The 17,714-nt window shown below is 36.2% G+C and overlaps 1 protein-coding gene across 3 annotated transcripts in view; it reads right to left on the bottom strand.

Annotated features, from left to right (window-relative positions):
* Nucleotides 1-17,714, bottom strand: part of LOC149414877 (guanine nucleotide-releasing factor 2-like) — a 260,051-nt gene that overhangs the window by 15,357 nt on the left and 226,980 nt on the right. For 2 of the 3 annotated variants that reach the window (XM_089643441.1, XM_089643439.1), the window contains exons 11-14: nucleotides 16,845-16,963; nucleotides 5,525-5,548; nucleotides 1,462-1,867; nucleotides 227-434 (exon numbers count right to left, since the gene is read on the bottom strand). In XM_089643441.1, the coding sequence (XP_089499567.1) occupies nucleotides 227-434; nucleotides 1,462-1,867; nucleotides 5,525-5,548; nucleotides 16,845-16,963 (757 nt within the window). The remainder of the gene's footprint in view (nucleotides 1-226; nucleotides 435-1,461; nucleotides 1,868-5,524; nucleotides 5,549-16,844; nucleotides 16,964-17,714) is intronic. The other variant, XM_089643440.1, reaches the window with a different exon arrangement.

A 17,714-nucleotide genomic window follows, 5' to 3' on the forward strand; every position in this document is an offset into this window, starting at 1 on the left:
CGATTCCTTGGAAAACCTTAAAAAAAAAATTCAATGTTTGTATTACATACAACATGTATTTAAAACAAGTATTGATCCATAAAAATTTAACTCCATTAATACATGGATTCATTTAAAATCAATCAATCTCAATCAGACAATATGGTGTTCTAACCGCCCCATAGACGGAATGCCGGCGGTCAAATTTTCTGGGAACATTATTTTTTCTTAATTTTCTATTTTGTACCAGTCTTGCTTTCCCCCTCTTTGGCGGCAGAGCAGGCGGGGGTGCCTCGGGGCTGGGTACCGGGGGCGGCAGGCCCGGCGGGGGGCAGGTGGGGGGCAGAGGGGGCCCTGCGCACGCCGAAGGCCCCCGCGCTGTGCACGATGAGCCCGAGGATCGCACCGAGTCGGAGCGGTTCAGGTGTGGGGAGCGCAGCGGGGAAGAGAATCCACTGGAAGATAAAATAGACAATAATTATTAACTCGCTGCTGGCTTTGTACTATGCAAATGACAATCTGGTCGTATGACAATATTATGTTTGGTGTAACTAGCTAAGGCACGTGGCCTCCACCGAAGCCAGAGTCAAGTTAGCCTCTCAGAAATTGGGCCTACTGTACAGGCCCCGCAGATATACTGCAGATAGTACACAACTACTGACCCTGTAAAAATCGCAAGTTCGTCCCGTTGATGCAGCCACCTGCATCTGCTGTCTGGAGCCCTAAAATATTTGATAGATTTTACCTTGTTTGTTTGCTAGATTCCCCCACCTTAACAAACCGATTGCAATTTTTAGAGCACAGGTATCAAATGGGAATACTGTCCTTGTTCTACCAATATTTCAATGGAAGATACTCCAAGGAACTAATGCCTTTGATACCTTCGGCACCAGTACATAATCGGGAAACACGACAAACTCGCACCCAACATTTGTACGCTGTTGACATTTGTCACATGAGAACAGATCGTTTATATGACTCATATTTGAGTTCAATAGCTGGGCTATGGAATATTTTGCCGGCTATTTGAAACACAACAAACTCGCACCTAACATTTGTACGCTGTTGACATTTGTCACATGAGAACAGATCGTTAATATGACCCATATTTGAGTTCAACTGCTGGGCTATGGAATATTTTGCCGGCTATTTGAAACACAACAAACTCGCACCCAACATTTGTACGCTGTTGACATTTGTCACATGAGAAGAGATCGTTAATATGACCCATATTTGAGTTCAACTGCTGGGCTATGGAATATTTTGCCGGCTATTTGAAACATAACAAACTCGCACCCAACATTTGTACGCTGTTGACATTTGTCACATGAGAACAGATCGTTAATATGACCCATATTTGAGTTCAACAGCTGGGGTATAGAATATTTTGCCGGCTATCTGGTCGAGGCGTGCGCCAGCTATCCAGTATCCGGCCAATTTACTATCTGTTGCATCTCTACAATAAATCCTTAAGGTACTAACCTCAGTTGTTGACTCGATGAATTGGTTGAAGACATGCTGAACTGATGGAGGGTGTGACTCTGCGTCATCTGGTTGTAGTTCAGCAACCCGTTCTGCAGTCCCACTTGGCCATTGGGCAATGCCAGCACCGCCTGGCCATTCATGGTCACCACCGACCCGTTCTGGGCATTCATCGTCAACAACGACCCATTTTGCGAATTCACCGTCATCACGGAACCGTTGTGACTGAACTCGCCCATCTGGGTCTGGCCCGCCAGCTGCTGCAAGGTCTGTGACGACAGGAATTGACCGCCGTGTTGCGATTGCTGCGTCGCGTTGTACGCTGCGTGTACCGAGTGACGTAGGAATTCCGTGCTCGCTTGCGGGGAATGACTGCAGTTGCCGAACATCTCCATGTACGCCATTACTGGAATGGTCATTCAATATTAATAAAAACATTATTCAATAACGAAATATCTACGCGTAAACTAGATGTATATGACAGAGCCGGAACGCACTTTATATTGGAGATTCGCATAGATAATAGAAATGACAAGGGAGCGTGCCGATTGTCACCGAGCTACGATCAAACAATGAACGACGTTGACGACACGCGTTGTGCGCCTGGTTTCATACTAATAACGGTTGACCTATCTCCCTTGTTTTTATTATTTATGGAGATTTCCAACACAGCCGCCTATTTCGCAGTCGTTTATTTTGGCTTCCATGAAATACCGTTTGATAGAAGTGCATAATATATTATTTCATAAGGTCAGATCTGAGAGATCTTTGTACAGGTCATGACAACATTTTTCTACAATAATATATATTTTTTTAATTACAGGACTACAGTGTAATTTGATGCTAACTATAAAACAAATAGTAGTGAATTATTTTTTGATGAAATTGTGAGCTTGTAAAAAGGGTGGTACTCAATATAAAGCCATGCAAATATCCTAAGGAACTAACAATGTTTTAAATAATTGTCTATTTCCTTTTCTACAAGGTGTTGTTTAGGTTAGCAGAAATTCAAAGAAAACAAATAAGTGAACAGTTAAATGGAAAACTTAGGAGTTAATTTTTTCACATTGGAAAAGTTGATAATGCACTTTTTTCTTGATTGATAAATGATTTGTAAAGTTACTTATCTGTAACTTTGATAACTAACTAACTAACCATCACTCCGTTTTCCGCAGGGGTAGGCAGAGGACAGACCGCCAAACAACTCGGTCTTGGCACACACTCCTTGCCTCGTTCACATTCATCTGATTTATTCACTATAGTATCTGATTCACTTGATCGTGCCATGTCTTCATCGGGCATCCCCGACTGGCGACTAATCTATTTCAACAACCATTATATAAACTCATTACGAAAGAGAAAGAGGCCTCTTTGGCCTGGAGCTCTGTATGTCATAACATCAAGTCAAAAAGATACAGGCGATCCAAATTCAGTTTATCTTTCAAGATGGTCTTGTATTTTGGAATATTGATGTGTAATATTTCTGTCCTCGCGTAATATTAAACTTTACGCGCTGGCGGAAGACGCTACATTAGCCCATGGCCTTCATATATATGTCAAAATCGTGTTCCGTTGAACTGAGAATATTTAAAATTATTAAGTATTAACAAAATACTTACAAGTATAATATATTTTGTCATTGTGGATACAGCAACATTGAATACTATTTCACTTATTGCAAAACTTTTACTGTGATTTATCACTAAGTAGAATCTTGTCCTTAACGTAAGATCATAAATTATATAGTGACATCTCAATCGACCTTTTCTCGAATAAACGTTTTCCTGCACGATTTCATTTTTCATCCAAAAATAGATTGTATCGATCGTTCCTCTAAGCATCGTTTTACCACATTTATCGTTAATAGTACGCAGTTTTTGTACTATTTTATTCAACCGATCGCTGCCGGCGGCCGCTTCTGATATTAGTTGTCGTTAGATTGTTAGGTATCTTTTACTTTATAGTTTTAGAGCGCAACCTTCAAAATGAACCGTCCGGCGTAAAAAAGTGCATAATTTGAAAGGTTAAAAATTGGAAAAAAATCCTGCCGTTTGTATTTTTAAACACATTTATGTGTTACAGTGAAACCTCTATCTGTCGTTTTGAAGGGAATATTGAAAAAAAAAGATGAATGCGGGAAAACAATGGATGCGGGAATATAGAAAAATGCTAGATTCATAAAAATGTCGTGTAACTTGCGTGATCTACACAGTTGCCAATGAATAATGAAATATTTCGTTGCTTTACGCCCATTGCTGCGTCAACGTCTCTTAAAAACAAATTCAAAATGTTCGTAATCGTCCATGCCTTTTTGTTTGCGTAATATTTTACCGGTAAAGTTTTCATATTCTTATAACACGTATAGAGACTTCAGCGATTCGCCAATGTGTAAGGGGTTCGAGTACGTCAGTTCCATCACTGAGATCATTGCAGAACAACACTCACGCACCGCCGTGTTTGACACCGCAACAACATAACGACAACTAACGACTAATGTTAATTGAAACCAAGCATTTATCTCGAAATACGGTTTTGCGTGCTTTAAACGATAAATGCTGTAAAACGAGACATAGAGGAACGATCGTTGTTATCCAGTTTTGCAAGTTTTGTACGAAATTAATTCGGGACTGGAAGGAACAAACGACGAATGCAGGAAAACGATTATTCAGAGAAAGATCGATCGAGAATTCACTGTATATTAAATGTGTACCTTTTTATAGAATATCAAACATTTAAATGTAGCTTTTTTGTACATTCCCCGCATTCATACTTTATTTCAATAGGATCTTTCAAAAACGATAGGTACAATATGTCATTTTACTAATATTCTAAACTAGTCTGCCAATACTTACTGCTGTATTCATTGTAAAGATAAACCGATCTACGTAATTAAGTTGTGGGCGTGACTGTGTGCCAGAATTAGTCTCAATTTTATATTTAAACGAGGGCAGACCTGTGAAAAATTACGGCTTATTTTGAAAAAAAAAAATCTGTCAAAATATTATATGTATTACCTACTTTATCGCTTAAATGAATCATTCTTTAGATATTCAGTTACAATTTTGAAAATGATACTCAAATTCAAAACGAATTTGAGTTTATTGAAGAAGATTTTACGCAGGAATAACTTACGCACATCATCACAGACAACTGAAATTAGTATATTTGATTTTTTTAAATTTAGAAATAATTTTTTTTTTGAACGTGAAAATCTTAAATCATATTTATAGAAATTCTTTCTTGATCAGAAAGACAATTTCAACAGCTAAAATGTCTTATGTAAATTTGTGATTACAGTTTTCTATCAAATCGTTACAGATGACACTTCAAACATTATTTGTTTGCCTGCGGTTGTACTATATATAATAGAAACAGAGGGAAATATGACATGGAAGCGTGTCGACTGTTGCCGAGCCACGACTAAACTGCACAGACTACCAAAGTCGCTACGCAATGACAGTAATGCGTTTGATGTGTAAGTAGAAACGGCAGGGCGCCACTGTGCATACATGTGATTTGCAGTCATAGAATAAAGAAAAAAAGGAGTGCAAAAAATCTGACAATTCGCCGCTTACATTTCATATGCAGAACTATATTTCACCATAGAATCTTTTAGTTTAAGAGAGACAGAGTGCGTGCTAAACGGGCTAGATCCAATAGGTACAAAGTCAGTAGCGACATTGGTTTCAATTTAAATGCAGATGGAAGTAATATCTAGTATTCTTCTTTATTCAATGTTTGCAGTAGTATGGGAGAAAGATGTTGACGACATGCGTTATGTGCGCAGTTTCACACTAACAATGGTTCACGGTCCATCTCTCTTGTTTCTATTATCTACAGGTTCAACTAGATCTGTAAAAAGAAAGGTGTTAGTCACAAAAGCGGATGCAATTAGGATGCGATCTAGCAAAAACTACAAACAAGCATGCGGGCAAAGGAAAAAGAAAAAAGTTCAGAAAGTTTGCGATGAAAAAAAACGGCAAAAAATCTTTTGTGGAAATATAAAAAGCGAGCAAAATAATTTTAAAAAAGTAGTGTGGTTTATTGTTGAGAAATAACTCACCCGAGTAAGCGACACTTTGGAACACTGGTTGGGGCGTGGTTATGCAGAGACGGGTAAGGCGAGGAGAGGGGGTACACAAAACAACTATGTTAGCTCACAACATTACACAAATTACACCAACAATAAGTACATATTATATTGTTTATGCGGGGTCAGTTTATTATGGGAATCGGGATGATTATACCGAGCTCAAAATCAATATGTCTCATGATCACCCACTCACTATTCATCGGATTATATATGATTACATCACTAATGATGATAACTCAATACAGATGAAAACCCATAATTGACGATAAATCAACTGTAGAAAAGACTCATTATAGATGAAAACCCATTATTGACGATAAATCATCAACTGTCGAAAAGAAACCACTCATTACACATTGATGATAACTTCGATAATTAACTCATTATTAATGATATCTACTGTAATGATGACAACTCATTATAGATGAGAACCCATAATTGACAATAAATCAACTGTAGAAAAGACTCATTATAGATGAAAACCCATGATTGAAGATAAATCATGAACTGTCGAAAAGAAAAAAACTCATTACATATTGATGATAACTTCACTAATTAACTCATTATTGATAATATCTACTGTAATGGTGACAACTCATTATAGATTAAAAAAAAAACCATAATTGACGATAAATCAACTGTAGAAAAGACTCATTATAGATGAAAACCCATCATTATAGATGAAAACCCATTTTTTACGATAACTTCGTTAATAGTGACAACTCATTATAGACGAAACCACATTATTGATGATAAACCCACTATTGAAAACAATTCATTACTGATTTCCATCTGTTCCAGGGTTCCATCGGTTCGGGTCCCCCCCCCCCATTATTGATGACAAACAACTCATTATAGATGAGAACTGATAATAGCTCCACCAGTAAAAATAATAATAATAATATTGATGAAAACTCATAATAGATTAAATCCCATTATTGATGATAAACCCACTATTGTTAAAAACTCATTATGGATTATATATAAACTTATATTGATGACGGCCCATTTCAATGACAACTTTTACAGGTAATGATGACAGCCCATAATAGATAATAAACGTTTATTGGAGATTTATTTCTATTTCTATTGAAACGGTGGCCAAAAACATCCTTGAAGTTGAAGGCCAGAATTTTTTTTTAAAAAAGCCAAAGAAAAAATACTTGATACAAAAAAAAACAGGGTGTAAAGTGCACTAACTTTGTGAGATGATTCAACATAATGGTAGAAATAAAAAAAGTAAATAACTTTTTTTGAAATTCCAATGTTTATTTTCCTATACAAACAATTCAACTTTTTTACCCAAAAACTACCTTAAAAAGTTGGAATTCCAAATAACTTATTTATCTTTTTTACTTGTACTATCGTGTAGAATCACCCCCTGAAGTTAGCGCGCTTTATCCCCGGACACCCTGTATAACATTAACTAATATTGATGAAAACCCATTATTACTAATGATGATAACCTATGATAAACGATGAAAACCTACTAATGATGACTATAAAACCAACTACAGTGATTTTACCAAATTTTGTACACAATAATTTTTGTCAATTTTACCCATAACAATAACAAATTGGCATTTAATTATGTAACAAAGTGAAAGCAGATATTACGTCAAATAGTGAATAAAGTTACATATTTTGAACTCGGTGTTATATGAACCCATTTTACCAATAATAATGAAAATGAAAAAATAAAACTAACTATATTATATTGAATACACAATGCTCAGAATTTCAATCAAAATTAGAACCTGTATTGACAAAACGTCTCTTCTACATCAAACTCTTTAAAAATCCAAAGATAATCTACGTTGTTGTGTTTCACAGAAATTTATTTTTTTAACACTGTCATCAAATGGAAAATCAGCGCCATTTTGTTTTATTTTTAAACATTCGAAAGTTCCCGCTAAACGCCAATTCTATGTACGTTTCAATTTTTGAACAATTTGTAATCAGCAGAAAAGAACAGCTATCGTGTTGCTACACTTGATCACAATTTGATAGAAAACTGAAACGGACATAGAATCGGCGTTTTATGGAGACTTTTCAAATGCAAAAAAAATGTAGCTAGCTGATTGGCCATTTGATGACAATGTTACATTTGAATTTCTGTGAAATACACAGACCGGAATATCAATTGCATATTCAAAGCTAATAATATATGAACAAAAATAATCATTTATTAAATGTTGGGAAGTAAGAGCTTCATAGATGCACGCACAGATGGCAGTGCATAGAGCTTGCGTGGAAGTCCGCAAGATGAAGCCAGTGGCCAGTAGTCGCCAGGACCAGTGGATCCTAGAGAAACTTACTGTTTCAGATTCCAATTAGCCAGCTTCTAGTTAGGTCGACTATCGAGTCACCATTATAATATGCGGAGTAATAATAAATCCCTGATTAATCTAAAAGAACCAATTATTTATAAACTCCTTCCAAGACGAGTTGGAGACCTGTTTGTACGAACACAACATTAAATTAAATGTTTTTGAGCACTGTGTAAGCAAATATAATACGGAGGATTATAAAAATTTGTACCCTTCACCAAATAATAATCAGGAAATTATCAGATAGCACAAAACAAACGTTTTTAACCTTAACCTTAAAATAAACATAAAATACTATGTTCCATAAATTATTTGATATTTTAAATACTGAAAATGTTTTTAAAGACATTCTTCTACAGGGATATGAGAGTATTCGATACTCATGTTGTGTGCTCACGTCACGCACAGTCCGTACACGTTTCTACTGAAATTACGAGACCAGCGTCGCCACCGATCAATCATTATTGAATTCTCGAAATGTCAAAACTAGAGTGCTTTCATAATCTCCCTCACAACCAAACAGTCGCTGTAGCTGTCACTTTTATATCCTGTCATTCTTTGTTGACTGCTGTTTTTTGTTGACTGCTGTTTTTGTTGACTGCTGTTTTTTGTTGACTGCTGTTTTTTGTTGACTCGATGTATGACGATAGTCGCTAAGATATTTAAATCGTCGAGTATCGGATACGTGCATATCCCTGTGAAAGAAATATGCCGATATGAATCCAACCAAAGTAAAGTAATACCTTATTATTTTTTTTAATGATAAACTAATGTTTATAAGACATGGTTTTATGCATAGCATAAAGGATAACAAATAATTATAAGCAATAATTAGTCTCCTGAAATATTAATACAAATGAAATATTATTTTTACTCGGGAGATATTTTCAATACATATATTAATACTCAGTTTCTTTGTTTTTATTTGGTCGCTTAAAATTAGGCGAAAATCGACCACTTGACACATCAAGTCGCTCACACTCTAGGTTCGTTTTGGCGTGCTTGAAAAAAGTCCCATTCAATTGTTTTTTGCCGAATTCCTGGCGAGCGAAAATCGACCGCCGCTCTCACGGAGCCGCTTCTACTCGAGGTTCACTATGGCGGGACGCGTTTTGGGCAAAATTCAGTATGATTTTCTATGAAAATGTTTACTAATTTTTTCGTTCGGGCTAATTTGTCGACAAAAATTTGAGTAGCATCTAGCGGCGGAAACTGGAAGCGCTCGCGGCGCGCCATACGAAAGGGCGCATATCTCTCTCCGGCCGCCAGGTTCGCCCGACACGCAAAAAAATGATTTAATCGGGAGAGCTTCGCGGCGAAAGAGAAAATCACGTGGCCAAGCAAAAACCTCGCGGTATGCTTTTTTTATAAAATCTACGCGCTCAACTTGATGATTGCAATCCGCAGCAAACACGCCGTCTGCCTTTAATATTATCGAAAAAATTCATCCTCCGAAGGTTTAGGAACGTTATTCGGCCGTCCCACAAATGGCGTTCGGTTCAAAATGTTTCACAGTAACCGGATAAAGTTTTGACATTTGCTATTTTAACAAAAAATGCCAACAGGCGGGCTTTTGGTTAATCAGAGATAAAAGCCGATCGTAGACAAGCAGCAAAATGTTGTGAATTCAAAGAAACAATAAAATCTGTGTAGGTACTTACTTTGGCAGTATATTTTTTTTTAAATCGATAATGCTTTTGAACGAAATAAAATAAAGTTCGGTAAAAATAATTTGACACGGATACCGTCGCCCCGTAGTGAAAAACTACATCAATAGCGTCACGCAAATTTTTAATTTCTACCAGGAGCGCAGAAATTGGAAGAGGTTAGCCTGGGAGCCATTCATATTTAAAGTTTTCATTTGTTTATTTTTTAACGAGTAGGTCCTTATTGCGTTATGTAAATATTTTTTCGGTAAATTTTTAATAGTAGGTGCAGGTACCTACACAGATGGTACCGGGTAGAGGTCCTAGGTAGGCAGGTACTGAGAGCGTGTTTTAGCCCGTTTTCTAGGTTAGGTCCGTAGTGTTGTTATGGATTTAAAATTAAAAAAACGATCAAATCTGTTCAAGTACCTACTTTGGTAGTTCATGTTATTAAAATCGATAAAGCTTTTGAACGAAATAAAATGAAGTTTGGTAAAAATAATTTGGCACGGGTACCGTCGCCCCGTAGTGAAAAACTACATCATTAGCGTCACGCAAATTTATAAATTGTACCAAGTAGTAGGAGTAGGAGTAGGAGTAGGAGTAGGAGTAGGAGTAGTAGTAGGAGTAGTAGTAGAAGTAGTAGGAGAAGTAGGAGTAGGAGTAGTAGTAGAAGTAGTAGGAGGAGTAGGAGTAGGAGTAGGAGTAGGAGTAGGAGTATGAGTAGTAGTAGTAGTAGGAGTATGAGTAGGAATAGGTGTAGGAGTATTAGTAGGAGTAGGAGTAGCAGTAGGAGTAGGAGTAGGAGTAGGAGTAGGTGTAGTAGTAGGAGTAGGAGTAGTAGTGGTAGTGGTAGTAGGAGTAGGAGTAGTAGAAGTAGTAGGAGTAGGAGTGGTGGTGGTAGTGGTAGTGGTAGTGGTGGTGCAGGTACCTACGCAGATGGTACCGGGTAGAGGTCATACGAAAAACCGTACATACGATATGGGTATCAAATTACGCGTCTCGAATTACAAAATCCGAATGGCTCATTGAAAAAATGATCAGAAAGCTCCTTGGCACTTTTTTTTCTCAAAATATCCATTTCTTTCTCAACAAACATATATTTTAATAAATTTGTGGTCACACATTCATTGCTTCATTCACATGCAAGCATACATATTTTGCGTGTTAATTGAGCAATTCTTTTTCCAAAATAACAACTTTTGAAGAATGTCGGTGACAAAAACCGTACATACGATATGGGTATCAAATTACGCGTCTCGACTTACAAAATCCGAATGGCTCAGTGAAAAAATGATCAGAAAGCTCCTTGGCACTTTTTTTTCTCAAAATATCCATTTCTTTCTATCCATACATATATTTTAATATATTTGTGGTCACACACTCATAGTTTCATTTATATGCCAAAATACATATTACATTTTTAAAAGTTTTTAAATTTTTACGTGTTAATTGAGCAATTCTTTTTCCAAAATAACAACTTTTGAAGAATGTCGGTGACAAAACCGTACATACGATATGGGTATCAAATTACGCGTCTCGACCAAAACAACTCGAACGGATCGGTGAAAAAATGATTATTAAGCTCCTTGGCACTTTTTTGTCTCCAAATATACATTTATTTTTTTAAATTTTTAGTAGACCCACACTCCTTGCTTAATTTTTACCCATTAGTTGCCTGCAACGGGCAAAAAGCTAGTACATATATTAATACTCAGTTTCTTTGTTTTTTTTGCTCGCTGAAAATTAGGCAAAAATCGACCACTCTCCCCCTTAAGTTCAAACAACTCGAGGTTCGTTTTGGCGTGCCAGAAAAAAAGTCCCATTCAATTGTTTTTTGCCGAATTCCTGGCGAGCGAAAATCGACCGCCGCTCTCACTGAGCCGCTTCGACTCGAGGTTCACTATGGCAGGACGCGTTTTGGGCGAAATTAAGTAAGATTTTCTATGAAAATGTTTTCTAATTTATTCATTCGGGGTAATTTGTCGACACAAATTTGAGTAGCATCTAGCGGCGGAAACTGGAAGCTCTCGCGGCGCGCCATACGAAAGTGCGCAGTGCTCTCTCCGGCCGCCAGGTTTGCCCAACACGCAAAAAAATGATTTAATCGGGAGAGCTTCGCGGCGAAAAAGAAAGTCACGTGGTCAAGCAAAAACCACGTGGTATGCTTTTTTTATAAAATCTACACGCTCAACTTGATGATTGCAATCCGTAGCAAATACGCCGTCTGCATTTAATATTATCGAAAAAATTCATCCTCCGAAGGTTAAGGAACGTTATTCGGCCGTCCCACAAATGGCGTTCGGTTCAAAATGTCTCACAGTAACCGGCTAAAGTTTTGACATTTGCCATTTGAACCGAAAATGCCAACGATCGGGCTTTTGGTTAATCAGAGATAATAGCCGATCATAGACTAGCAGCGAAATGTTGTGAATTCAAATAAACAATAAAATCTGTGTAGGTACTTACTTTGGCAGTATATTTTTTTTTAAATAGATAATGCTTTTGAACGAAATAAAATAAAGTTTGGTAAAAATAATTTGACACGGATACCGTCGCCCCGTAGTGAAAAACTACATCAGCTTCACGCAAATTTTTAATTTCTACCAGGAGCGCAGAAATTGGAAAAGGTTAGCCTGGGAGCCATTCATATTTAAAGTTTTCATTTGTTTATTTTTTAACGAGTAGGTGCCTAATTGCGTTATGTAAATATTTTTTCGGTAAATTTTTAATAGTAGGTGCAGGTACCTACACAGATGGTACCGGGTAGAGGTCCTAGGTAGGCAGGTACTGAGAGCGTGTTTTAGCCCGTTTTCTAGGTTAGGTCCGTAGTGTTGTTATAAACCTATGGATTTAAAATTAAAAAAAACGATCAAATCTGTTCAAGTACCTACTTTGGTAGTTCATATTATTAAAATCGATAATGCTTTTGAACGAAATAAAATTAAGTTTGGTAAAAATAATTTGACATGCATACCGTCGCCCCGTAGTGAAAAACTACATCAATAGCGTCACGCAAATTTATAAATTGTACCAAGTAGTAGTAGCAGCAGTAGTAGTAGTAGTAGTAGTAGTAGTAGTAGAAGTAGTAGTAGTAGTAGGAGTAGTAGTAGTAGTAGTAGGAGGAGTAGTAGTAGGAGTAGTAGTAGGAGTAGTAGTAGGAGTAGGAGTAGGAGTAGGAGTAGGGGTAGGAGTAGGAGTAGGAGTAGGAGAAGGTGTAGTAGTAGGAGTAGGAGAAGTAGTGGAAGTGGTAGTAGGAGTAGGAGTAGTAGTAGTAGTAGGAGTGGTAGTGGTAGTGGTAGTGGTAGTGGTTTTGGTGGTGCAGGTACCTACACAGATGGTACCGGGTAGAGGTCATACGAAAAACCGTACATACGATATGGGTATCAAATTACGCGTCTCGACTTACAAAATCCGAATGGCTCAGTGAAAAAATTATCAGAAAGCTCCTTGGCACTTTTTTTCTCAAAATATCCATTTCTTTCTATCCATACACATATTTTAATATATTTGTGGTCACACACTCATAGTTTCATTTATATGCCAAAATACATATTACATTTTTAAAAGTTTTTAAATTTTGCGTGTTAATTGAGCAATTCTTTTTCCAAAATAACAACTTTTGAAGAATGTCGGTGACAAAAACCGTACATACGATATGGGTATCAAATTACGCGTCTCGACCTACACAACACGACTGGCTCGGTGAAAAAAATATCAGTAAGCTCCTTGGCACTTTTTTTTCTTAAAATATACATTTCTTTTTTAAAAAAATTTGTAGTCCCACACCCTCGCCTCATCTACATTCAAATACTACACCACGCAATTAATTTTTACCCATTAGTTGCCTGCAACGGGCAAAAAGCTAGTTTGTATTAATATTTAAGGCGACTAATTATTGCTTATAATTATTTGTTATCCTTTGTGCTATGCATAAAACCTTGTCTTATAAACATTAGTTTATCATTAAAAAAAAATAATAATATTTGACAAGTCAAAAATATTTCACCAATAAATGAAGATATAATATGTCTCGGCGCCATCTAGTGAGAAATTCAGCACTAACAAAGCCTTTCCTACAAAAATAAAGTTGGTTGTTTACAGGTGGAAAAAATATAATAAGCAGTAATTGTTGATTGAGGTACTAGTACGTATTGAATCATTTGGCGGGTTGGAAATAAGCCGACATAGTTCAGTGGTTACAGAGCACCTGACCGGACATCAGAAGGCACGGGTTCATTTCCCGTTGGCGGCATTTATTTTTACTCCGGAGATATTTTCAATTTATATATATTATATTTCCAGACAAATTATTGCTTATAATTATTTGTTAAAGTAATACCATTCATTTTCAACAATTTCAATAAGTTTAAGGACGGGTTGTTTCGGAGAATCTGAACAATTCATCAAATTTCAACTTTCATTTTCAAGTTCTGTGAAAGATTTTTTCAAGTTCTGTTTTTATTTCAGTTTTGTCAAGTAACTAGCCTACAATGATATAAAAACATAACTTGAATAAGTCTTTCAGAGAACCCGAAAATGAACGTTGAAATTTGATGAATTGTTCAGATTCTCCGAAACAACCCGTCCTTAGCCTTTGGATCACCACACCCTTTTTGAAGGAAATCAAAAATGGAATCAAAAATGAACTCTAAAGTGTTTCAAGTGCAAGAAATTCTGTTAAAATTTTATATGCACTTTCTCATGGCATACAGGTTTACATCGTATATTAAAAAAATCCAGTTAGGGCGATATTCCAATGCCAGCAGCGCATGAACAGTTTTTCGGCGGGAAAAAATTCTTTTCACTGGTGCACGAACAGTTTTCCAGAGGTTAAGGCAAGTTGGCAACATAACCTAACTTAAGTTAACCTAAGATTTGCCAGTTTACAAAAAAATATGATAAAGGCCTTCGATACAAGCGAACCAAATTCAGCCGATTTTTAATGATGGCCTCAGATGGCTGTGCCTCCCGGACGGTGTGTCAAAATTGTTGCGAAATGTTTCCGTCTTCGCACAATATTAGACTCTATGAGCTAGTGGTAGATGCTACATTAGCCTGTGGCTTTATATATTTATATACGTGAAAATTACATTCCATTGAACTACGCACATTTAAAATCATTACCGGGAATGTTTGGGTATTATTGCATTTGATCAAAGCAAATATCGATTGATATACCATACTTATGTACAATACCTTCGTCAAGATTCAATCGATCGCATGTTATTATTGAGTAGTTCTACAATATTCCTTTACCTCAGAAGAAATTTAAAAATTGTCGTACGGAATGCTCGAGCCAGCCGGGTGCCGCGGTGAATTGGAATACCAGTTCTTACTATTGATGGACGTAAACTTAAGTTGGCATTTAATACAGAGCAGTCAAAAGGTTAATGGTATTATTTTAAATTTTTACTGAAGCATTTCGAAAGTTATACCAAAAATTTAATTTGTAAGTTAGGCTGTAATCATACCGACAATCATCAATAGAACTTTGTCATAGACATTCAAATTAATAGACGAACCAATCAGGGAAAAGAGAACAAACCAACATTCATGATGTGACCATCCCACTTTCGCCAATAATTGAATCTGACACTATACAGGCAACTCACATTGTAATATCACCATTCGGTCGTCGAAAATAAAATCTGCTTACGAATTACTAGTCCTTTATACAATGGCGCGCAAATTGCTGACTGTGTAAAAAACTTAACTAAATATCCCAAACCGTAAACGAAAGTACAGGGTTATTTCCAAAATTTAATATTTTATTATACTATTTAGTTAGACACTTTTACAAATGTGTTATAATTTATCTACCTCACTCAATTTTAGCGTTGCTATGTCAGGCGATTACTTTAAGGACGAACGTTCAGATCCTGCGCAGAAAAGTCCCACAGTGGACTGCGCTGCAAACCTCTGCCTTACTTCAGCGAACTTTACTTTTCTGTGCAGGGGGCCTGGTTATTTCAATGTACTCTCTTCGGCGGTCAATGTACGACTGATGTTATTGTTTATTCAAAGTATTCTTAAACCCTCCTAGTGCCAAAAATATGGACACATGTTTTATGTCCAGTTCAAATGTTACCCAGACATCTTGTTAGGGCAAGTCTTAAATTTGAATATCAATATAATATATTGTCAACTTTATTATTAATTAATAATATAATATGTAGGTATATATTATAATTCTATGAATTTGAGTTCTTTATCTAAAAATATATTGCTATATTAAATTTCTAAGTGATAAAGGTGAAAAAATTAATACTTATAAATAAATGAGAATTAATAAAAATGATAAAAACACCAAGATTAATAAATTAATGATAAGAATTAGTTAATTCCATCACCGAATAAATATAATATAAACCAATTCACAAAACACTTTAAATATTCTGAAAATTTTTAAATACAATTTAAACCTAGAATTTCTAAATTATAACAAGAATGTTTTTAGAAAAAAACTATCTAGTGATGTAACCGCAGAAGAAGAACATAAGAAATGCAACGGGAGAGTGTTTTTTAATCCAAAAGCCTTAAATTTCTAAAACAAAAATAAATTTCATATCATTACGAAATTTTCATTTCGATCAAATAGAATGACAATATACGAGGTGAGATGATAAATGGTTTAGAACTAAAACGTACTAAGTCAGCGGCGACATTTTTCTCCATTCAAATCTACATGGAAGGCATTTCTAGTGTATAATACATGTTCCAGTGAATTTTAATAAAAACATATTAAACACTTATTTGACTAACAAACTAAAGCTTAGATGTTTTACTCATTAATTGATTATCCAACTAAAGATCGATAATAATTAAATTCAATGATGTTTATGTAATCGACGATAACGATAATTGTTACGATTCTCGCAATCTGCGGTTACTACGCTTTGTAATTGTTGCATCACAACTAAAAATAACAAAAAACAAACAGATACGTAAATTGGTAACAGTTAATGGATTCCTAAAGACCAAACCAACTATAAATAGTATATTTGATAATCAAATAGTGGAAATATTTCCATTCCGAACAAAACAGAAATATTTCTGTTCCAAATAAGCCGGAAATATTTCCGATCCAAAAAAGACTGAAATATTTCTCTTCGAAATAAAATGGAAATATTTCCAATCCGAACAAGAGAGAAATATTTCTCTTCGGAACAAAAAGGGAAATATATCCATTCTTAAAGAGACGGAAATATTTTCAATCGGAAGATGGAAATATTTCCGTCTGAACAAGACTGAAATAAAATAAGATAAATGGACAAGTTTGAGGTTAAATGAGCAGTTGTAATGAAGACATACTGTGTTTTTTCTTGAGCGGCAGGGGCGGGGGGTGATTGCCTGACATGGACTGGTCCATGAGTGTGTGCGGGCGCTGCATGAACCCGTCTCCGTGGTGAAGTGAACAGGAACCGTGCTCTCTGCAACATTACATGTACAATATTGTTATATTCAAATATTCAAAAACACACAATGCATACAAAGGTGGTGAGGTGATTCTCTCACGAAAACGGCGCTATACTAATAATCCATTCATATCAAATCACTTCATACTATTCAAACTAAAGGCAATCTATTAAAAAAATACTTTAAATTCAAGGCCCTTCTCCCACAAGGATACGCAAGTATCTGATACTCGACAATTCAAGTATCTTGGCCACTACCACCATACTTCTGCACGGAGGTTCGTACACAAACTCGTCAGCGACGCCAGCATCAAACGATTAGCCCGGCAAAGTTGTTCTCTCTCACGTCATTGAGACTAATGCGTGTACTTTATATCAATGATAAGAACAGAACAGTCAACAAATGACATTATGTATATAAAGATGACAGCTACAGCAACTGTTTGGTTGTGAAAGCATTCTAGTTTTGACGTTTCGAGAACTCAACAATGATCGGTGGTGATGCGGTTCTCTTGATTTTAGTAGAAAGATTGTACTCAACATATGTATCGGATACTTGTATATCCCTGGGGAAGAGAGGCCTAAGTGACATTTAGAATGAAGTAATTGTAACGAAAACACAAACGAAAAAGATTCCAGGACCTCAGCCTTACCGGGACTTTGCTCTAGAGGTCCTGGGTTCAATTCCTAGCTGCGACCGAATCTTTTTCTGATTTTTCTGTTTCAAATTTTCGTTTGAGAGTCGCTAATATTGTCCATTATGTTA

This window comes from Hesperophylax consimilis, chromosome 19 (genome assembly GCF_061612785.1).
Source record: "Hesperophylax consimilis isolate HC1 chromosome 19, BYU_Hcon_1.0, whole genome shotgun sequence".
Classification (NCBI taxonomy): Eukaryota; Metazoa; Arthropoda; class Insecta; order Trichoptera; family Limnephilidae; genus Hesperophylax; species Hesperophylax consimilis.